The sequence below is a fragment of the Carassius carassius genome, chromosome 29 (genome assembly GCF_963082965.1).
Source record: "Carassius carassius chromosome 29, fCarCar2.1, whole genome shotgun sequence".
NCBI classification, from domain to species: Eukaryota; Metazoa; Chordata; class Actinopteri; order Cypriniformes; family Cyprinidae; genus Carassius; species Carassius carassius.
This window is the reverse complement of record NC_081783.1, coordinates 1,889,763-1,914,865: the sequence shown is the minus strand read 5'-3', so window position 1 is coordinate 1,914,865 and position 25,103 is coordinate 1,889,763. Positions and strand designations below refer to the sequence as shown.

The following is a 25,103-nucleotide window of genomic DNA, read 5'->3' as shown; positions in this document are numbered from 1 at the left end:
CTTATGAGTTTTGTATATTGGGGTTAAACCTAATGTTGTTAAATAAATGTTTATTGCATTATTTCAGTTTCATGTGTGTTACCATGATGGTCTTTAGTGTCTGTGTGAATGACTCCTTCTATATATGTTATTATTTAAAAGCTGCTTATGATGGGCTTTGGTTCATTATATGACTTTCTCATCACCACCTGCTTTTGGTGATTATCAGTGTATTACAAAACAGATATCAGTACTTCAATAGGTTGGTTTATTAAAATGATAAAAATATATAATAAAACTTTTTTTTTTACAGAGTAGCATTTCATGGATTCTAGGTAGTTCATGTTGTAGTTAATATTTTTTATGTAATTTGGAATAGAACGGACAATAAATATGTAATAGTGAATAAAACTTTTGAAAATCAGCATATTAGTATGATTTCTGAAGATCATGTGACACTGATGCTGAAATGATGCTGAAAATTCAGCTTTGATCACAGGAATAAATAAACATGTTTTTAAATATTATTTTAAATTATATGAACCATTCAATAAAAAAAAATTGCACATTAAATAAAAAAAAATTATGTCACTATATAAATAACAAATTACTATTTTAGCAAGGATTTTTAAGATATAAAATATTTGAAAAACTAAGATGAAAGCATGTGATCTTAATAAAAGAAAAAGAAAGTATGTTCTTAGGAAATCTTTTAGCTTTGATAAGCTTAGTTTGGAAATCTTTTATTTTTATATATAAATCAACGCCTGGGATAAAAAAGTGCACATAGTTGAAAAACACCCATTTATTCTGTCATCATACATTTCAAGGTTAGTATTAAAGGTTAGGCAAACACTAGATTATTATTTTTTAAAGAATTATTATCATTTTATTTTAGTTCTTATCATAGTCCTAATAGAGAAACCGTGTTATTAAATATATCCCAATTCAAACCACAAGCAGAAAATCCTGAAATCTCCTGTCATTTGAGAGACTGTTTGGTCTTCTGCGCAGCGGCGGTAAATGCTAGGTTGATGTGACATACAGAGAATGTACAGTATGACTAATGGTGCAGTGAATAGCTAGAGGAGACTTCATACTGTTCTGTGCTGCTGTGAAGGACATTCAGATTTAATATTACAAACTTTAAAGAATTATAAAAGTGTTTATGGGTGGCTAAAAGTAATTATATATAAGTCCGCATTGCCTGTTTAGAAAACGTCTCCTGTGGCCTTCATTTGTAAATCTGCACGCGTTGTTTAAATGCATGCAGTGTTTAAGATTCTTTTCTGAATTTAAGGTTCAGAAACTTCTGACTATGATAAATAGAGATGCATCCATACTAAATCTCTCAGCCGATAGCGATAGCCGATTATTCGGAATAATATCTGCCGATACCGATAATGATAGTTTTATAATGACATTACAATGTTGACTAACAGTAACCAGAGAGTCCTCCTGCCAGACCACGTATCACATGATCGAGACTCATACATGACGGCTGACACAGATAAGGTACAGTACAGGAGCTTTGACTCACTGAGACAGACGTTGTTGGTGAAATACTCCAGGAACTCGGTGCACTGATCTTTCAGATTCCCGCTTGCTGAACACAAGCACCAGGGAGACACGTTGGATGTGGAGTTGTCCACATAGTTTGGTGTAATCGGGCTTCCTGTGATACCAAAAATGCATTCAGACATTTGTGATTTCCCATAATCTGTTCAATGCACAGATTAGCACTGAAATACTGCATAACAGATATATGGATTTCAATAATCTAAACTTATACATACACAAGACTCTTTTATAGACTTGACTTATGAAGACCTATAAATATTATCCCTATATATAGAGCAGTAATGAATTCTTAATCATGATTATATATTAAGAAATCTATTTAATATATAAACATATATATATATATATATATATATATATATATATATATATATATATATATATATATATATATATATATATATATATATATATACACAGACACATAGTATATACTGTGAGTACACTGATAGCAAAAACGTAGAAATATTTTAGAATTAAAAAAAATAACTGAAAGTTGTCTCTTTAGATCCCTAAGGCTGCATGTATTCAATCTAAAATACAGTAAAAACTGTAATATTGTGAAATATTATTAAAATTTAATATAAGTGTTTTCTGTGTGAATCTCTGTTAAAGTGTAATTTATTTCTGTGATGTGCAGCTGTATTTTCAGCATCTTTACTCCAGTCTTCAGTGTCACATGATCTTCAGAAATCATTTTAATTTTTGAAAAATTTGAAATCATATTATAATATGCTGATTTGCTGCTCAAGACATATTTCTGATCACTAGCAGTGTTGTAAATAAATGTGCTGTTAAATAATTAATGATAATAATAATAATAATAAATAAATAAGGGTGATGAATAAAAAATATATAATAGTTTTATTTGATTTCTGAGAGATCATGTGACACTGAAGACTGGAGTAATGCTGCTAATTTAATTAATTAATTACATTTTAATTTAGCTTTGCATCACAGAAATAAATTACATTTCTAATACGTTAAAATAGCAAACAGTTATTTTACATTGTAAAAATATTTCACAAAATTACATAAATGCAGCCTTGGTGAGCAGAAGAGACGTCTTAATTCTTAAAAATCTTAATTTCAAACGTTTGGCAGCCAGTGTATAAACATATAGATTTAATATTAGGCTTGGTTATATTAATATTAATATTAATATTAAGTATGTATATTTATATATGTATATTTAGAAAAGTATATCTGTTGAATTGGACGTTTTGTTTAAAAAGAGATTTATTTAAAAAGGATTATCTTTGCTCAATATATAACAAATGAGCATGAAGCAGAACTAAACAAACAAAAAAGACTCTATGTAACAGAAAGCCTCATTAGAATAACCAAGCTATCACTCTTCAAACCAATTCCATCAGCCTCGCTCCGGTTTTAATGGGCGCCACAATCATGCATGCAATTCCATTTTCAGTTTGCTATTGTCCACTCACCTATCAGTCCAGTGTAAGCAATAAGACATGCGGCGTAGTTTCTCTGTTTGCAGCCGATGGCAGACTGCTCTTCTGGCTGGCAGTCGTACTGAAACTGGGCCAAACGGGACCTGCAGAAGAAGCACAGCTGTATATATGCATGGACAGCAGCCAAGCAGACTGAAGTCTCCTAATAAGTCTGTCGGCCATACTGACAAAATCACGAAGAACAATCACCGGCGTCTAAGGGGCCATTCACAATATGCTACTTTTCCATTGATTTTCTAGGTAAACGCACAAGACAGACATGTATGACCGATACACTCATATCTTTTTAAGCTTCTCACACATGAGTGCCACATTTTTAAGACACACTGTGTCAAGTTAAAAGAGTTTTGTTGTTTTATTTGATGGCAACATGGCAGAGAGAGGTTCTCCGGCCCCTAAATGGTTCATGTCATACTTAGAAGGGAGAGGCTATTATGTGAGTCTAGGAGAGCATAAGTCTAAGTGGACATCCATGACATGTGGAGTCCCACAAGGCTCAATTCTTGCACCGCTCTTGTTTAGCCTGTATATGCTTCCACTAAGTCAAATAATGAGAAAGAACCAAATTGCCTATCACAGCTATGCTGATGATACCCAGATTTACCTAGCCTTATCTCCAAATGACTACAGCCCCATTGACTCCCTCTGCCAATGCATTGATGAAATTAATAGTTGGATGTGCCAGAACTTTATTCAGTTAAACAAGGAAAAAACTGAAGTCATTGCATTTGGAAACAAAGATGAAGTTTTCAAGGTGAATGCATACCTACCAAACAGTATATAAAGAACATATTTAGAATTGTTTTTCTTAAGTATATACATGCATGTGTTTGTATTTATATACCTGTATACATAATAAGTATGCACACATACATTATTTAAACAAAAACTTTTATTTAGTATGCGATTAATTGTGATTGATCATTTGACAGCACTAAAAATAACGTGATCATCAAACATTACGAATGAAATGTTAATCCACCCAGACACAGTCTTTGACAAAAACAACATTTTCTCAGCTTTTTGTTGCTTTTTATGAAACTCACCCACATTCAAGTGTTGATAGAAATTGTGCATGAAGTTTGTTTTTGTTTTTCTTTCTTTTAAAATTTTGCATGTTCAGATATTTATACAACAAATTATGAAAGTTTGTGAAAATTCTGAAAAATGCTGGAAGTGGCTGGCAACTAAAAAAAAAAAACACTGGCAGGGAGTTAATATTAACAATAAAGAAATCATTTACGCTCACTTTTAGAGTCCCTTTACATTTTGATTGTTAAATCATAGTCCGTTATGCAGTTCTAGCACTATTTCCCCTATTGTCTGTGATGCTGCTAGAATAGACCATGTCTGATTTAAATGCCAACATCCTGACAACGTCTTTGATATATAGTCATCATCATAATCATAGCCTGCTATTTTCTTAATGCCATTGAGTCCGTTAATCACCCACTGGAAGTCAAAAATGCTACAAATGCAAGCAAATATTATTTTTCATAGCTGAAACTGATTTGCTCCCATCTCTAATACCAATTAATCATCAACAGATGGCTTTCTCTTGGTTATTTATAGCCATAGACTGAATTAGCGATGCATGTGACTCTGTCTGAGGATACAGAATGTTACTTGTTATCATATGTGACCCTGGACCACGAAACCAGTCTGAAGTCTTTGGGGTGTATTTGTAGCAATAGCCAAAAAATCACGATATGGGTCAAAATTATCGATTTTTCTTTTATGCCACAAATCATTAGCATATTAAGTAAAGATCATGTTCCATGAAGATATTTAGTAAATTTCCTACCGTAAATATATTAAACCTTAATTTTTAATTAGTAATATGCATTGCTAAGAATTCATTTTGGACAACTTTAACGACGATCTTCTCAGTATTTAGATTTTTTGGCACCCTCAGATTCCAGATTTCAGGCCACATATTATCCAATCCAAATAAACCATACATCAGTGGAACGTTTATATATATATTCAGCTTTCAGGGTATGTATAAATCTCAATTAGACTGGTTTTGTGGTCCAGGGTCACATATGAGGGCTGAATTCGACTTCATCTAACCTGCACTGCTCAATATTTAATGCAAAATCGTGAAGTTTTATCTGGACCAGTCAGACTTCTGAAACATTTCAGGGTCTCACAGCTTTAATTTGTCTGTCCAATGCCCATTTATACAGACACGGATTACGAGGAATGTGAAGAAAAGCTCTTTTCTTATCGGCAGTAATATGTGCACGCTCTTTTTTCTCCAGACAGCTATAGAAAAGTCAAGGCTTTCTTCACTCAGAGAAAAGAGTGAATGCAAGGTGAGTTGTTTAATCCAACGCCCACGAGATACATGGCTGTCCGAGTCTCTGAAACTTACCTGCAAACATAGTCAGCCTTACAGATCCTCATCTGGGAAAGACAGCTGGGTTTATCTTCTCCCTCATAGGAGCAGCTGGGCACGATGGTCTGTCGTCGTCTCTCTGAGCAGGCCATGTCGCTGCAAGGGCAGAACAGCAGCTCGTGGGTGTACTCCGGAGGCACACGGTCGAAGAACCGCCGCAAGGCCTTGTTGCACCTCGATCGGTTACACAAACCCGACTTGGTGGAGGGCTTAATGCATGTTGACACGTACTCTGTGCGCAGTTTCTGGCACACATCATCGACGTTGCAAGCTTTGGCTGCGTCCAGGCAGCGGTTCACTGCTGTCATGCCGAGCTCAGAATCTGTGGAGAATTCAAATCCAATCTTTCAGACCGTCTGAAGTGATCAAATCTGCTCAGTCGATATCCAGTTAGTCTCAGCCTCACTGGATGAACCAAGCTTGTAATGACAGTTTTTGTACAGCCATTTTCGTTTATATTCGTCATATACGTTTCTACAATATTTAGTAGTAGTTTATAAGTGGTGACTGTCAGTTTGTGCACGTATGACAGGATTTTTAGAAAACAATTATACAAGACGTAGTCAGCCAGACGAATGATGTTAAAGAAGCGTGCTTGATTGCATGATGTTAAATAGATTTATTAAGTGCAATAAGCAGTCAAAAAGAACTCAACGCTCAATGCTTTCTTCACGATCCTGAGTTCAGATCACTTTTGCATCTTATTGTGTTAATGGTCAACTCCCATCGTGTGGAGTATTCACATAAACACAGTCAGTTAAGTGATCAATGAATATAAACATCTGGGTGGAAAGCAGTATATTGGATATGTTTCAGTCGCTCTTAAAATGACAGCAGCCTAATTTACCTGCTGCAGTCTGTGACATTAATTTTAATCAAATAACAGAAGGCAAAGAGAAAATTACTCGCTGTTTCAAGAGTGAATGAATCACTTTAGTATCTTTAATAAGAATCAATTCATATTCAATTCATACAGTGAAGACTGTGTGGTGTTTAAGTACACTTAATTATTTAATTTCTATAACATGCCTATTTCTGACTACTGTAGCTGAAAAACTTATGTAATTCGTATTTTTTCGTAATTTCAGAACTGTTTTATGGAGTTTTTGTATACTGACATTTCTTTTTCCTAGAAAGACGTTTTATGAACCAGCGATATGTTGTTAATCAACAGTACAACTACTGAACACACACACGTCGATCCCTCATAGCCTCGTTTTAATTAAATGTTTTTATTTTAGATATGTTTAGATCTCCAGTTTCTTGCACATACCTATTTTTCACTTCATAAGACCTCAATATATCATCAGGAGCCACAGGGATTAATTGTGTTTCTTTATATGTTTTTTTTTTATTCTCAAAAACATGCGGCTGCTGACTTGCATTTTACGAATGATCAAGTATCACGGTTTCAGCTAAAAATCGTGTTTACTGTTCTAGTGAAGAACAAACATCGCCTACATCTTGGATGGGTGAGTAAATTAACAGTAAAGCACAACACATATCAAAAGGATGGGGAGCTGCACGTTTTCTCTCACAAATTTAAGTTCATCACCATACGGTGGCACAGAGATGAGTGCTGTTGTTAATTCACAAGGACTGACGATTTAGAGGAGCAAATGTAAAAAGCATCAAAAAGGTGAGAAACATTACATTTAAATGAGAAGTGAAGAATATGGGCTTATCTCTGGGATGCTTTTTGCTGTTCAGACTTCAAACAACTAAACAGATTTGAGTTGGACACATCAAAACATCAGACTTCAATGGGTTTTTTGCAGCTCCTTATGTTCTTCTTATCAAGACCAGTTTTGGCTGAACCAGGTTCTTGTGTTTCTAAATTGCTCTTTGGAGAGTAAAAGTTCTTCATGTTACATTATGGGTTTTTCTGATGAGTGTTTTGATTTTGGGGTTTTGTGAATAACCAAAACATGGATCGTTAAAGAACTAGAGAATAAACTTTTAAACATTTTATGTGACTTTTAAAGATTTGCCTTTGATATTAGGCCAGTGTTATTTTAGTATCATTTATATATTACTATTATGGTATTTATGAAAAAATATTATTAGCTTTTATTTTTTTATTTTCCATTTTTTTATTTAATGTTAGTAATAACAATAATTTAGCTTTAATTTGAGCAATTTTTGTTTTTTGATTTTGAAATTTGTGTTTAAATTTTTGTATTTAATTTGACCTTATTTTAGTTTTAGTCATTTAAAGTGTTTCAATCTAAACACATTTCAGTTATTTGCTATTATATAATTTATTGTAATATATTATATTAAATTTAATATTTAAAGACAGAAAAACATAGAAAGAATAATTTTGTATCTCAAAATCTTTTTTCTTGTTTTTAAATGGCTTTAAAACTTAATAATAATAATAATAATAATTAAGCATTCATTTGGGTAATTTTTTATTTGATTTTGACATTTCTGTTTAAATTTGTTTCAATCTAAACACATTTCAGTTATCTGCTATTATATCATTTATTGTACTTTATTATAATCTAATATTTAAAGACAGAAAAATACAGAAAGTATGATTTTTGTATTTCAAAATCTTTTTCTTGTTTTTGCATGGCTTTAAAAAATCGGTAACACTTTAGAATAGGGAACACATATTTACTATTAATTACGACTTTTCCCTCAATAAATTCATAATTTGTTGCTTATTAATTGTTAGTAATATAGTTGTTAAGTTTAGGTATTGGGTATGATTAGGGATGTTGAACAAGGTATTAACATGTGCTTAATTAGTACTAATAAATGGCTAATATTATATTAATAAGCATGCTTATAAGCAACTAGTTAAGAGACCCTAAAATAAAGTGTTAGCGAAACATCCGCTTTGTTGTAATTGCATGGAATCATTATTTTTGGGATTACTGGATTCATAGATGTTCTGTGGCATGAATGCATTGGGTCACCTTTGCATGTGTTGTTGAAAGGTAAAGAGTAATGTGACCCGAGGTTCAGATAACTCACATGGGCAGACTAGTTTGAGTCACAAATCATTACGACCAAAGGAAATGCCTCATGATGTGAAAGGAAGTCAGGAATGAAAATGAGATGGAACAAATTAAACGGAATGCTGCTGAAACGTCTTTCCAAGAAATCATTTTAGCATTCCGATCGACATCATCAGACTGAACAGACTGCATCGTGACGGTAATGCAAAAGCACAGTAAATAACTAAGGCTAAGGTCAGTAAAACCTGTGGAAAATGAAAAGAAGCAGCTCACTCAGACTCTTGAAATCTCTCTTTCTCTATTTCATTGCGATTAATAATCACAGCAGAGCCAAGAATGTCTGTCCAAATCATTCACCTAACAGCTTTGTTGATTCTCACAGAGCTGATGAAAAATCCAGTCCAGACAAACCGAGCATCTATGACTAATTTCCATCAGAAAACCGCACAAAAACAAGAGTAGAACTAAAGGAGATGACAGTGAGAACAAGTTTCAGAGCAACACTAATATACAACGACACGTTTACACTGCTAATACAGATGCTAATGCTAATGATTATTGTACTAGGGTCCCTGTGTGTGCTTTTTTATTTCAACTTTGTTAAATAAGTCTATTTCTAAGTCCTGAGCTCCATTCTAGTCAGTCAAAATACAAATAAAGACACATTGATTGCAATCGCATGCAGTATAATAAGAGTTTTCCTTCACTTCACTTCTACAAGATAAAAAGCATTTGATTAAATCTTTGTAATATACATTTATCCTTGTTTTGAAAGGTCGTAGGTCGCCATATTGTATGAATGGATCATCTTACCTGCAGTGATGGAGGCCAGACGGACGAAGTCATAGCCTTTCTCGATCGCTTCATACGGATAGTTCTCTACCAGGTTTAGCCCTGCATGAACAAACAACCTGACTCATTAAATCATATAGGAAATGTTTTATACAGTGCAATATATCTCAAGGGGACACCGTCTGATTATGAGTATTTTAAAGAGTGTAATATAATCTAATTACAAGTTCTTATTTAATTTTGGAAAATCGTCTGTCATGTTCTTGTTTTTGTTAGTCCTGTAATTTCCGTTATTACAGCTTTACTATGCGAAGTGATATGAAACTAATGCGGTCAGGAGAGCTGCCTGGAACTACGTTCGCCATGCATTTCCCAAAACATAATTGCACACCTCAGAACGTTCGTCAGCCAATCAGATTCAAGCATTCAACGGCCCCATAGGATAATGATTTTATATGACATTAAGTAAAGATCATGTACCATGAAGATATTTTGTAAATGTCCTACTGTAAATATATCAAAACTTAATTTCTGATTAGTAATATGCATTGCTAAGAACTTCATTTGGACAACTTTAAAGATGATTTTTTCAATATTTAGATTTCTTCGCATCCTCAGATCCCAAATAGTTGTATCTCAGATAATGTAAAGCCTATTCATCAGATGATGTATACATCTCAGTTTTGAAAAATTTACCCTTATGACTGGTTTTGTGGTCCAGGGTCACATTTTAATATATATTCACAAAGAAAAGAGTTAATTTTAAAATGTAAAAGTATTTCACAATAGAACTGGTTTTACTGTATTTTTGATCAAATTAAGGCAGGCTTGTGAGGGTTAAAAATATATTCTCTACGCACATGCACATGCATATATATATATTTCTGTACATTTCTTAGTATTTAGAGATAAAGTAAAATACTGTCATGTTACTCGCCATGCATCCCAGACTGGTGGAGACTCCAGTATATGCTGAGACAGTTTTTCTCTCTCTTCATGCCTCGTTTGCACTGGCAGCCGTGCAGAGGACTGGACAGCAGGGCAGAGACGGCGTTTGCACACTGACTGCGGGCCCCGGGGCCGAGTTTCATGCTGCCGTTACCGGCGACACACTGACGCAGGGTCCGGAGACGCGGGCTGCACGTCTCATCACTGGAACAGGTGTCTCCCGCTATGAGACAGTCTCTCCCCGCAGAAAGCAATACCTGCAGAGCTAAGGGCATATAAAGAAGGGATTTCTGTCCAATTCACCATCAAAGCTTTGCCAGATGTGGTTTATTAGAGGTGTATAGCGTATTTTATTTAGAAAGCAAACATCCAACACAGCAATATCCATCAAGGCAGCATCAGAAACAGTGACCACCAGACACAAACGTCTCCACTTCCATCAAATAACCATCAGGTTTCACAGGCTACCCACAAACAGCTGCACTTCATCAGATATAATCACATCCCATCTGCTGTTCAAAAGTAATTATTCACTTTCACTAACTACAGCTTGCTGATCCAGGTCTTGTCTGTTACCATACTCTCTCTGTTGTTTTTACAACATGCACTCTTCATATATTGCATTTACAGTATCTGCACTCTGTATATTGATATGTAGTTTGTATCCCTCATGTTGTACTATGGTCATTTTGACTATAAAAATGCTAGTTAATGTCATTACATTGGACTAAAACGTGCCCCGTCAAAGTTAAAAACAAAAACCAAAGTAACTGGCTTTACTTGTTTGAAAAAGTAATTTTCATATAAATTGAAAAGTGATGCGTTAAGTTACTTGAAAAAAAAAAAAGTAATCTGATTACGTAACTTGTAATGCATTATCCCCAGAATTTATTCTCATTTAAAAAAATCTGAAGTAGACTAGATAAACTCAGTCCCATGACTTATTCACACCAAACAGAAATATAAAACCTGTGACAATTGAAAGAAAACAATTTGACGAAGATTAAATCCAATATTTGTTTATAATACAACATAATTAAAGATTTGCAAGCAATTTGTAAAAGGCTAGGCTGTTTAAACCAGGATTTTCAGCACAGCACAAGAATTAAATGCAACGTACATTATGCACGCTTAAGGAATAATGATTTTTATTGCAGCAAAGTTGGGAAAACATCTGACAAACTTGTGATGAGGATAATAAATATGCAAATTATTTTGAACTCTAATATTATTCAAATTCATAGGCCAGTCACAGGCATCATATAAATTGCATAAGCATTTGCTTTTATTTTATATATCATACATTAACTGACATCGAATTTGAGGTCAGTAACACAACAAGCCTCTAATTCAGGAGATGTAACTTGGCACAGTCTAGAGAGTCAGAATGAATGCATTTACATAAAATACAAGATGACACTCAGAGTCGTTTCCTGAAATGACATACAGACAGATGCATACATACATAAAATATTCTACAGGTTGCAACACCATCTGTTAATCCACTGATTAAATTGCATGAGAATAGGGCTCTGAACGAAATTCAAACAAAAGGAGGAAAAAACATTATTTCAACATCTAACAGATTTATGCATGTGCTAGTGTTTTGAATTAATGATGATCTCAAATAAGAGGTAAAATCACAACCACATTTTTGGACTCAAACAAACTCAAAATTAACAGCTCAATGTTGAAACGCATCATTGCATGACTTTGACACGGCTTTTCTTTCATCGGTGTGTTTGTCGGTGATAGCCTGATGTTTTTCAGCCTCAGTCGGGAATAGCAGAACCTGTGGGCTGATATTATGTACCCGAAAAACTCAAAGGCTTACTGACAGATGCAACCATATGCAGTCAGTTTTGTGGAGGCCGGGGAGGCGATGTATCATGACTACAGACGTGAGAATAAATCAACATGACAGCGGGCAAAATGAGACTTTCTATATCTTATTGGAGCATTGTTCAACATTAGTGCCTGAGCTGGATTAGGGAAGGAATAGTCTGATAAAAAAACAGCCACCGTCTGATCAAACCAAAACACAGAGATACAATTCATTATTTCAAATAAACAAGTCTCTCCTCTCCCTTCCACCAGACTAGGACGCATATTAATGAGGGACGCTGCTTTCTTAACTTTAGTTCCTGATGCATGGGTAATTTATTCCTTTATTTATTCAAGATTTACGTTGAGGACTGTAAATCGTGTCCGTGAGAGAGACGGCTTTGAGCTAATTCATATGGGATGGGAGTGAGGTACAAAGCTTGTTTGTTAAGCCCTCGAGTCTAGCTTCTGTAACGTGTGATGATCATTTCTGCTCTAATGATTAGATCTGCACGCCTCATTACGCAAATAATAAAGATCATGTTTAGTATCTATATTTATTCAAGGCTATATATAACTGCTAACGGCTATTAGACTTCAAATGACGCATATGTAAAATCTGCATTTTAGTTCATTAGACTTAGATGTTAAAATAAACTTGTATTTTGTACTGTGAAAGTTACGAGGGTCATATTCGGTCATATTCTGATTTTGTATATAAGTCACGTTAATACAATAACATGAGTAAGACCTTACTCTGGTACCCCGCCATATCTTTTTAAGATTAATTCATATTTACACATTCAAATAAAAGTAGCTCTACAAGCAGCTGTTAAAAATCAAGCATAAAAATAAAATAAAAATTTGTAGGGCTGTAATGATTAACTGCACACTAAAGGGACTATCTACATAAAGAAAAGATGCACATTTTAAGCACCTCTTCCACAGTTATTGGCAAAAGCTTAACATCAAGACTCTATATGATCAAATAAAGAAAAACAAAAATCAACAAGCATGTTGTCTTAAAAAAACGAATGTGCTGCTATTATAGAATAAAGGGCTCAATATTTGTCCTTCACACTCTTGCAATCCTGCAGGCCGCACATTATTACCAATATGTTCTCTGTTTGAGGATGCGTGTCAGTCAGGCTCTGAATAACTATACATGCAATCTCTTTTCAGATGATCAGCTGGAGAGGCGAGAGAACAGAGATGTGTGAAGGTGAAAATGTAATGTTAGCTGCCAAATCACAATCTAATAATATGCCAAATATCATACCCTAAATATATAGTACGTTAGCTAACGTGACATTTTCTGAATGTTGAATCATGAATGCTAATAATATTGGCGTATATATAACGTTCCCTGCTCAAGTTTGAATGCGGACAAGTGTGAACTGAGATTTGAAAGCTGTGCCAGAGGGCGAGATTTTCAAAATACTAAAACCTTTACTTTCATCAGAGACTTGGAATACATTGCACTAGTCATATAAACTACTTTTATGGTGCTTTTGACTTTTCCCTCAGAGTCAAAAACTTTTTTCTTTTTGTACACCTCTTCTAGTGCATATATTTATCTTGTAATTCACTCTACCATTTCAAGCAATGTTCTTGAAAGGAGTCCGTGTCATAGTGGATTAAGTATGATAAAACAAGTCTTTACATCACTGCAGATTTACAAATCGTAGTCGGTTACTAATTCCAAATTACATGACAAAAATTTTATTTAGTAACTTATTCCATTACATTACACATTTAAGGAAATATAATCAGTGCGCTTTTTGATCGCTTTTAGATTACGTTTGACCCAAATTGTTTATAACATTGACTTTAATAATCTTGTATGATAAGAGAATAATTTATTGCTATTGTGTTAAAAATATGTAATCCTGGCTTTAACCAATACTGCAGTCTAATTAGGACTATTCTAAAATGTAATATAATCTAATTACAAGTACTTCATTACTTTATAATCCAGATTACATGTCATCTATTACCAACCAGCACTGTACAGTATGTGCTGTAACTATAAAACACAAACTCATTCTAAGGTTAACAGTTGATACACATAATTCAGACAATCAAGAGCAAGCACCAAGCTCTAGTCACTTTTCTTTTAGTTCATAATTGTCATCCACGGCACATTAAATCTTATGTACTTTCAACCTGCAAATTATAGCTTTTGTTTCTATATATTGTACACACTCACACACACACACTAGCGAACACACCGTCTCTTTCAAGCGGCTGGTGACCTGTCCGTTGTGAAACATGAGAACCAAAATTGCACAGCAGGATTTCTATTGATCAGCAAATGACAACCTGTTGTGTGAGAGACCCCTAAGTGGGCTGTTATTGTAAAGATGAATGGTGCAATTCTACAGTCTGTGTCCACCTGATGATTATTGTCCAAAGTCAGCATGGGTTTATGATCAATATCTGATCCAAACCGACAAGTCTGATTTTAGAGTTAGCTCAAACATATCCCATTCAAACAAGAAGACTATAAGAGTCACTGTTTTGACTCATTCGAATGACTTCTTTAAAGGATGTTTGTGCAATTCAGTGCCCAGTCTATGAAGATTGTAAAAATTCCTCTGAAAAACGATATGTATCAGTTTCACGGAAACGTTGACTCTCATGAGTCAGTTCTTTATAATGGACCAGACAAAAAGACAAAAACGCTGTGAATCGCGAGTCATTTGCCCAATTCAGAGTTGCCAACTTTCACACTTTTGACGTGAGTGTGATTTTTGTATCTTTGAGATACTATTATAATTGTTTTTTATTTACATTTGATAGTATTTTTGTAATTTTGTTACTATAAAATTATTAAACTGTATAAAATGTTTATTACTTTTTATTTCATTTCAGTTTATTTAATCTAGTTGTAGTTATTTTAGTAGATTCAGTTAAACTAAATGAAAATAAGAAATGTTTTCTTAGCAACAAGTTGACACACACAGTAAGTCAAGTTTTTATATTTTATTTTATTTCAGTTAATGCTAATTTTATTTTAAGTAACTCATTTTGGTCACACTTTATTTTAAGGTCCAATTCTCACTGTTAACTAAATATTAAATATGACTTTTGACTCAATATGAATCCTATTAATAGTTAATAATGTAGTTGTCAAATTTAGGTATGAAGTGGATTAAGGATCTAAAATATAGTCTTGCAGAATAAGACATTAACATGTGCTTTAAAAGTACTAATAAACAGCTAATTTGCTAGTAATATGCATGCTAATAAGCAACTAGTTAAGCAATCGGTCCCCAAACTAAAGTTTTACTCTATATTTGTTTTAAAATGTAGTGCTTTTTAAACTACTTTGCTGCTTTACTACTATGGACAAACAAGCTACATGCAGGTTTCTATTGTTTTCTCTCTCTCTTTTTTAAATACAACCCGAATTCCGGAAAAGTTGGGACGTTTTTTAAATTTTAATAAAATGAAAACTAAAGGAATTTCAAATCACATGAGCCAATATTTTATTCACAATAGAACATAGATAACGTAGCAAATGTTTAAACTGAGAAATTTTACACTTTTATCCACTTAATTAGCTCATTTAAAATTTAATGCCTGCTACAGGTCTCAAAAAAGTTGGCACGGGGGCAACAAATGGCTAAAAAAGCAAGCAGTTTTGAAAAGATTCAGCTGGGAGAACATCTAGTGATTAATTAAGTTAATTGATATCAGGTCTGGAACATGATTAGCTATAAAAGCTTTGTCTTAGAGAAGCAGAGTCTCTCAGAAGTAAAGATGGGCAGAGGCTCTCCAATCTGTGAAAGACTGCGCAAAAAAATTGTGGAAAACTTTAAAAACAATGTTCCTCAATGTCAAATTGCAAAGGCTTTGCAAATCTCATCATCTACAGTGCATAACATCATCAAAAGATTCAGAGAAACTGGAGAAACCTCTGTGCGTAAGGGACAAGGCCGGAGACCTTTATTGGATGCCCGTGGTCTTCGGGCTCTCAGACGACACTGCATCACTCATCGGCATGATTGTGTCAATGACATTACTAAATGGGCCCAGGAATACTTTCAGAAACCACTGTCGGTAAACACAATCCGCCGTGCCATCAGCAGATGCCAACTAAAGCTCTATCATGCAAAAAAGGAAGCCATATGTGAACATGGTCCAGAAGCGCCGTCGTGTCCTGTGGGCCAAGGCTCATTTAAAATGGACTATTTCAAAGTGGAATAGTGTTTTATGGTCAGACGAGTCCAAATTTGACATTCTTGTTGGAAATCACGGACGCCGTGTCCTCCGGGCTAAAGAGGAGGGAGACCTTCCAGCATGTTATCAGCGTTCAGTTCAAAAGCCAGCATCTCTGATGGTATGGGGGTGCATAAGTGCATACGGTATGGGCAGCTTGCATGTTTTGGAAGGCTCTGTGAATGCTGAAAGGTATATAAAGGTTTTAGAGCAACATATGCTTCCCTCCAAACAACGTCTATTTCAGGGAAGGCCTTGTTTATTTCAGCAGGACAATGCAAAACCACATACTGCAGCTATAACAACAGCATGGCTTCGTCGTAGAAGAGTCCGGGTGCTAACCTGGCCTGCCTGCAGTCCAGATCTTTCACCTATAGAGAACATTTGGCGCATCATTAAACGAAAAATACGTCAAAGACGACCACGAACTCTTCAGCAGCTGGAAATCTATATAAGGCAAGAATGGGACCAAATTCCAACAGCAAATCTCCAGCAACTCATAGCCTCAATGCCCAGACGTCTTCAAACTGTTTTGAAAAGAAAAGGAGATGCTACACCATGGTAAACATGCCCCGTCCCAACTATTTTGAGACCTGTAGCAGAAATCAAAATTGAAATGAGCTCATTTTGTGCATAAAATTGTAAACTTTCTCAGTTTAAACATTTGCTATGTTATCTATGTTCTATTGTGAATAAAATATTGGCTCATGTGATTTGAAAGTCTTTTAGTTTTTTCATTTTATTAAAATTTAAAAAACGTCCCAACTTTTCCGGAATTCGGGTTGTAGAGCATGCAAAAATAAGTTCAAATATTTTTTTTTAATGAATTGACTAGTAGGAAATTGTACTGATTGGTGGTTTTTGTCAACCATGTGTTGGATACTCAAAACCACAAGTAAACACGTGATTGATTCAGTCCATATCATCAAAATATCACTTCAGCTTGCTGCAATTGTTAGTGTGTTAGTTTGAATGAACCAAATCACTTTGTACTGATGTTAATTAATATGCCACTGAAAATAATGGTGAGTAATTACATACTTCTCCATCCATCCAAATACTTGATATTTTAGGTGAGCATGCAAAAAGCCAACCATGTGATCAAGTGTCCATAAGCCTTTAGAGCTGCAGTAGTGAAAAGACTGATGGTCAATCGCGTGACTCCAACAGCAGCGTGAAACCCCAGCCTCTCTCCATCACACAGAGTGTCCACTAATGCTGCATTGGCAGAAGCCAGAATAGACACTATACATCATGAATGCAAATGAAGTGCTTGATTTGACATTTCCAATAAGCCTGTCTCAGTGTACCAGTGGGTTTAGCCAATTAACCATGTCAGTCATCAAATCCTTCAGAGCCCTGTGCTAAGTCCTCGCTTCTCCTAGCACATAAATCAAAGACAGATTAGCCGATCAGTTACCCAGATGCACCAAACTAACGACCCACTTTAGAATGGATGAGAGTGGAAATGAAAGTTAATGGACTCTGTTAGGATAACACCGACAGAGCCTCTTTATACCTTCACAAATGCTCTCAGTGAGGAAAGAAAATGTTTTTGTTCTACAAATTTGAATGTCATTTTAATTACAATCAAACAGAGATAACTATTTTATATGACTAAGGTGATTTATTTTTATTTATTTTTTTATATATAACACATATACACTACCTTCACACACATCTGATGGACAGATAAACCACACTTTTCATTGGTGTTTTATCTTGTGGATATTTCAGCAAATAGTTTGCTTTGTACATTCAGTTTAATAACATAAAGGGTAAACTTTATCATTCAGCTGAACTGTGCACGAATGTTTCAAACACTTTGGATACCTCATATGTTCCTACTTCTTAACCAGTTTAACTTATCGTTGACATTTTGTCACTGAAATGTTTCTTTAAGTAGTTCACCCAAAAATGAAACTTTGCTGAAAACTTACTCATCCTCAAGCCACCCAATGTAGACGAGTTTGTTTCTTCATCAGATTTGGAGAAATGTAGCATTGCATCACTTGCTCACCAAAGGATCCTCTGCAGTGAATGGGTACCGTCAGAATGAGAGCCCAGTCAAGGCAAGTTTATTTATATAGCACATTTCGTACACAATGGTAATTCAAAGTGCTTTACATAAAAGAAAGTAAAATAATCACAAAAATAAAAAAAGGAATTAAAAAACTATGAAAATGATTTAAAATTTGATTTAAAATGAATTGAAGACAATTGCAGTCATTTCTGTTTGCATAAAATACAGTGCAATAATTTCAGACATCGCACAGAGCTCAATCAATAACTGCACAGCTAAACAGATGAGTTTTTAGTCTAGAAGAAAGTTCTGGCACATCCAACTATTAATTTCATCAATGCATTGAGGGAGTCAATGGGGCTGTAGTCATTTGGAGATAAGGCTAGGTACATCTGGGTGTCATCAGCATAGCTGTGATAGTCAATCTGGTTCTTTCTCATTATTTGATTTAGTGGAAGCATATACAGGCTAAACAAGAGCGGTGCAAGAATTGAGCCTTGTGGGACTCCACATGTCATGGACATCTACTTAGACTTACAGTATGCTCTCCTAGACTCACATAATAGCCTCTCCCTTCTAAGTATGACATGAACCCTTTGATTACCATCCCAGAAAGCATACCCAGTTTTCCAGTCTCTGTAGAAGTATGTGATGATCAACAGTGTTACACACAGCACTGAGATCTAGCAATACCAGCACTGATATTTTGCAAAGAGTCACAATTTAAGCGAATATCATTTAAATGAATGAGTGCTGTCTCTGTGCTGCGATGCGGTCAGAAACCAGATTGAAAATCTGTCAGTGGATAAAAACATCACAATAATCCACAAGTAATCCACACAACTCCAGTCCATCAGTTAACAGTTGAGAAGCCAAAAGCTGCATGTTTGCAAAAGACAAATCCATCATTAAGATGCATGTAACGTCAACCTGTTGCTTTTTACAAAAACATGAGTCCATAATCCATAATAACGCTCACATCAATATCCACTGACATACAGTATGTGTTTAGAGCCGTTTTGGACTGTTTTGGCTTCTAAACGGTTCTTTATTTGTGCTTATTTCACTCCTGATTTTCACTGGAGAAACAAAATATGAGTAGATGAAAAATGATGGATTTGTTTCTTACAAACATGCAGCTTTTGTCTTCTCCAGAGGTTAACTGATGGACTGGAGTGCTGTTGATTATTGTGATGTTTTTAACAGCTGTTTGGACTCTCATTCTGACGGCACCCATTCACTGCAGAGCCATCCAAGAAATCTGATGAAGAAAAAAAAACTCTACATCTACATATTGGATAACCTGAGGGTTGGTGATTTTCATTTTTGAGTGAACTATTTCTTTGAGTTCTTTGAGTATTTACCTTGAGTGCTATTTTTCTTTGTGTGTTCTCTTGTGTAATTCTTTCAAGGTTTTGTCAGGATTTTACTTTTTAATATATAAAGTATAATCTTCCATTTTCTGTCTAATATTTTTAGACAGTTAAAAACAGCCCTGACCATGAAGAAGATAAGTTGGAGATGGTGAGAACTAACTAACCTGTTCGCCAATTATTAGTGTCATGCAAACTATACATTTTATACGCATGGCAGCCAGAGGCACAATGAATGTTCGTTAAATCTTAAAGACAGCATGAATCTTGAATAAGGGTGAATTCACAGCTCAAATATGAGGTGCTGGCTAATGACAGCCTTACCGCACATCGCTGACATTTATGTTACACGTGGAGAATCATGTAGAACTCGCAAATTCATTTCATTTTTGCACAACACTGAAAAAGATGATATTAAATTTAGAACAGCCAATAAAAAGTTTGAGGGCTTTAAACATGAACATGCTGAAAATACAAGACATCACAGTCACAATTACTCAACTGGGCACAAAAACCACTTATCGACATCAAAGGAAAATAAATTGCTGTTAGAAAATTGAGACAGCAAAACATTTTAAGATGTTTAAAAAAACGGTAGGCATCACAACTCTTCCACTCTATATGCAACGCATCACGTATATTTTTTTTGTGTACCAGAGATACAGCCCAGAGCAAAGACAGATTTGCTTGTACAATGTTTTGATAGAGAAGCAATTTCAAAAAGTCAGTTCCAGGGGAAATATGTCCTCGTCTTCCTCTGCAACGCAGTTTTAGGACTGAAAATAAGAGATTTTTTATCGTCTGTTCAATATAGTGAAAACATTTCATAGTTAATAAGTGTTTCTCAAACCTTTTTATTTGCAGAGTATTACTACATACTGTTACTGTATAATCAAGACACGCTTCATGATTAAAAGACTTGAATTTGACAAAAAAAAAGTCACTTTCCTCAGTTATAAAAAATGTGCAAGAGAATAATGTGTGAAAACCCATATTATTCACAAGTCAAGCGTATGCTCCTAATGCTGCATATAAAGGCAGATTCGATCACGTTCAGCTTCTCTGTTCAGGAGTTTCCTATAAACACACAATGAACAACGAAGAGAAGCCAGTAGCATTTTATCACAAAACAATGGTATAAAATGCATCATACACAAGCGGAATGGAAAAACATTAACCCCACTTAATGTCTTCTAACAGTCCACATAAAATAGACCTTGAATCTTGTAAATCCCGTTATAATATAATGTTGATGGCTCTGGAAAGTCAATGCTAATCAGCCTGTCTGATGCACTGAACACAGTGGCCTTCCTTTAATCATGTATTTTGTCAGTAGTAGATGCCTATTCCCCACGGCTCACTTCCAGCAACAAAACACAGGCTGGTGATTTATCTGTGGATTCACTCGAGACACGCAACTCTCGTAATCTCACACAAAGGCACAGAAGCATGCGGTTCCCTGCAGAAACATGAAGTCACCTGCTGCAAAAACATTTACACGTTCACATTTCCTCACATACCTGACCGCAGCTTTTAGATCAGATCAGCTTCTGTGCACCTGATCAGGATTTGTCACTGCATGTTTATGAATGTCTACATGTGCTGACTAGAGACATCAACATCGACTGCACTTGGATTCGGAAGATTTTTTAGAAAGTTCCTCAAACCAAATTAACCAGCTTTGAGATGGATCGCATTACACACTTTGTTTTAAAGTAGAAATTGGACAACTACTAATTTACGTCACTGAATTAAAAGGTACTGTATTATGTATTACTGACTTATTGTCTATAATATAAATATGAATTTAAATAGTAACAAGATATACAAGATATATACAAAACAATATATACAGTACCACAACGTAAAATTTTAAAAGTGAAAATAAGTGCCTTAAAGCTCACCCATGCATGTATTTGATCAAAAATACAGCAAAACAGTAATATTGTGAACTATTATTACAAAATGTATTCATGTGATGGCAAAAGTGAAATATTTATTAGCGTTTTCAGTGTTTGTTGCTTAATATTTTCTGTGGTACATTTGATTCATGATACATTTTTTTCAAGATTCTAAAAACAAAATGTAAAAACAAAATAAAAAGATATTTTTTTGTAACATTCTAAATATCTATCGTCACTTTTTTCAATTTAATGCATCATGGTTGGATCCAAATAAAATGTGCATATAAAAGTTAAAGTAAAAATATGTGTTTATGTATATATATTATCATATAAATAAATTGTTTGAGGATGTTCAACTTTGGTTATTATGTTTTTTTTTTGTTTTGTTTTTTAATCACACTGATTTGTGGGTTTGAAGCACATACTATCACTTAATAATATCAGGGGTCATGGTAGGTTCATCTTTAAAGGTACAAGCATATGTTGTCATTAAAAAGTCATCTCTCCATGAAGAAAATGAATGTGATTTTTGCATCTGGAACCGCTCTGTAGAGAGTTAACACTACAGCCTATCAAAGTCAACTTGTTTTGTGTCGCAGTTCAGTTAAACCCTAAACGCCTTCACTGCATGGAGGATGACTTACAAGAAGCAGATATAATCCGTTGAAATAAAGCTTGTAATTGACCATGCATGGGGTTATTTACAAGTTGTCGATCAGTTCACTCGCAGGACTAAGAGTTCATTTCAAACAATGAACTCCGGGCTGCTTGCCAAAGTCTCAGGACAACAGGTACACGCACCTGATCACACGTCAAAACAACACTTTCTTATTTACTGACCGCAGAGAAGCCGAAAACAGGAGGAACAAACAAAGATGGTAATTAGTTACACACAATTGACTACCTCAGAAGGTGAAATGCAACATTGCAGTCATTTAGCCAAGCTGGGAGGTTGGATTCTGACAGTGAGCATTTATCCTTGTTGCCAGAAAGACAATGGGATGAGAAAGGGCAAGACTTGATGGTTCGGTCTGTATTGGGAGTCTGCTCTGGTAATGCTGGAATTCTGCATGCATTGTGGCTTGAATAGATTTAAATCCTCCTCAAACCCAAACCCTGAGAAGTTTGGGAGCTAAAATAGATTGTGAAAATTTGAATGAATAATAGAATAAACTCTTGTTACACATGCAGATTTCGTACTTATCCGTTCTGGTGTAATTGCCACCTGTACACCATCTCACCGACTGACAGATACCCGCAGGATATATAAAACACAAGAGAGTGTAAATGCGGGGGCGCTTCTATTTGTATTCAGAAGAGAGTGCATAGCGAGTGAGCGACTGTTTAATTTCAGCCATTCTGCCGAGTTATAAAACAAGCATTAATTAAAAAATATGTCTATAGTTAAAATCAGGTGTCGGCAGATTCTCATATGCACTGATGGCTTGTCAAGCCTCAACACCCCCAAAACAAAAGTCTTTTATCTTAAGACAGGGCGCGATGACATTACAGCAGCCACAGAACCTGTTGCTTCATAATGCTAGCAATTAACTTATCGGCATTTTGTCCTTCACTGAGCGCGGAGCATGAGCGTGACTCATCTCATTTTTTCCGCCCGTTGTGTGGTTGAGAGACTAATGTCATTAAAAACAAGGCCAGCATCAGTCCTCCTCTAATGACTGACTGTCAGGGTAAGAATGGAGCTCAGGACTCGGCCTCTTTATCATGCAAATATACTCATATAACCCGCACTCCGCTCGTGGACAGGTTAGAGGTTGGTCATTCTAACTAGCAAACAGTTCAGAAGACGTGAAATAAAGTGCGTGCATCTGTAATAAAACGTCCCACACACGGCTCCGGGGGTGAATATAGTCGCCCTGTAACAAATCCATGCATTTTTGAAAGATAAATATGCAGATTTCAAACATAATAAACTATTTTTTTTCTAACATCTGCTGACTGTGGGATGTGGAAGACGTGCAGGCGTGAGATAGAAGGCGTATGCATCGTGCGTCACTTCGTCTCCTCTTGGCTTATTTCTTTACAAATCCTTGTTTTGTTCTCTCTCCATGCTCGTCACTAACCACGCAACGCTGACGAACTACAACATCCGCCTGTACGACTTCCGGTTCCCCACAGTCAGCAGAAATGAGAAAAAAAAGTGTTTATCGCCTTTATTCACCCCCTGGAGCCTTGTGAGGGACGTTTTAATACAGATGCATGCACTTTATTTCACGTCTTCTGAACTGTTGACAACAAACACCCGCTTTCCCCCATTGAAAGGCTTGGAAGAGGAAGGACAATTTTTTATATAACTCAGACTGGATTATTCTTAAAGGAGAAAGTCACGTGCACCTAGGATGCTTCGAGGGTGAGTAGAAGATGGACGAATTTTCATTCTATGGTGAACTAACCCTTTAAAGTACACAAACAAAAACCTTGCAAACTAGGAATAAATAAATACAGTTAACATGTTCTGAAAAGCATTTCTATAGCTATATGGTTGTTAATGTGTTTTGGGTGGTTGTTGGAGCATTGCTATATGATTGCTAGAGTATTCTGGTGGTCATCACAGTTGATTCAATGTTTGGGTGGTTTCTGAAGCATTGCTATGCTATGCTTTAAATTTGTCTATGGGACTTTTTCACTCATTTAAGCTAGTTTACCTAGAAAAGAAACAGAACATCTCTGTAGAAGAAGCACTGCAGGAAGAGTTACATTAGCCATTTGTTCAAATCCCAAAGCCTAATTATCAGCTATCCAAATAGTGATGCTTGCCTCAGCAAACACCTCTAATTAAGCATGATTCATTATGGTAAATGAGTATTTTGTCCTTAGGGAACATTTTATTGACTATTTAATATGATGGTATCAGTCTGTTTTGCATTTAAATTGTTTTTCTGTCCACATCCGTATGAATTAAAAACATATTTGACCCCCAACACAGACTCTTTTAGGTGTCGTATGTTTAGTCATAGCCTTTCATAGATGCTTTTTAGACAAAAGTGTGTGTAAAGCCCAAATTATACTTCAGTTTTTATGTACATAAGGGTCAGCGTACAGTGCGGATAATGCATATTGTCATGTGTGTACTGTCTTCACAGTGCTGGGTAGATATCTCACAAACTGTAGTCCATAAATAATTAGAAATTACTATCGATAACACATATAAGGTATTGTAGTCTGCCTACTTTTGACATATGACCTTTATGACCTTGATTATTGTGCACTGTACTGATTAAGAGCAGCCAAACAAAATACACTTAATGCTTAACAGCTTATTCAGAAGGGCCCTTCTGTTACAGGAGCAGTTCAGAGGATCTATGAAAAACATTTGACAGTAATCCATACAATACTGAATCAATTAAAAGTTATAAATGCAATGCATTTTTCAGAGAATTTACTAGGAACTGTGGATGAAATACAGCAGTGCGCATCTCACCTCGCCATTTCACAAGGTTTCCCCTTTCTCTGAGAACAGAGCTTCAGGATGACCGCATAAGAATGAGATCTGCACCAAGAATTAGAATTGCACATCTTAATTCGATTATTTTTCCAAACTCGAAATTATTCAGGTCATGGAAAATGGTGTTTACATGCTGATTTCTTG

At 35.3% G+C, this 25,103-nt stretch overlaps 1 protein-coding gene across 1 annotated transcript in view; it reads right to left on the bottom strand.

Moving 5' to 3' along the window:
* LOC132109385 (GDNF family receptor alpha-4-like) overlaps nucleotides 1-25,103 on the bottom strand; it is a 51,705-nt gene that overhangs the window by 4,489 nt on the left and 22,113 nt on the right. The window contains exons 2-6 of the mRNA XM_059515405.1: nucleotides 10,135-10,410; nucleotides 9,219-9,299; nucleotides 5,413-5,758; nucleotides 3,009-3,118; nucleotides 1,520-1,654 (exon numbers count right to left, since the gene is read on the bottom strand). Coding sequence (XP_059371388.1) covers nucleotides 1,520-1,654; nucleotides 3,009-3,118; nucleotides 5,413-5,758; nucleotides 9,219-9,299; nucleotides 10,135-10,410 — 948 coding nt within the window. The remainder of the gene's footprint in view (nucleotides 1-1,519; nucleotides 1,655-3,008; nucleotides 3,119-5,412; nucleotides 5,759-9,218; nucleotides 9,300-10,134; nucleotides 10,411-25,103) is intronic.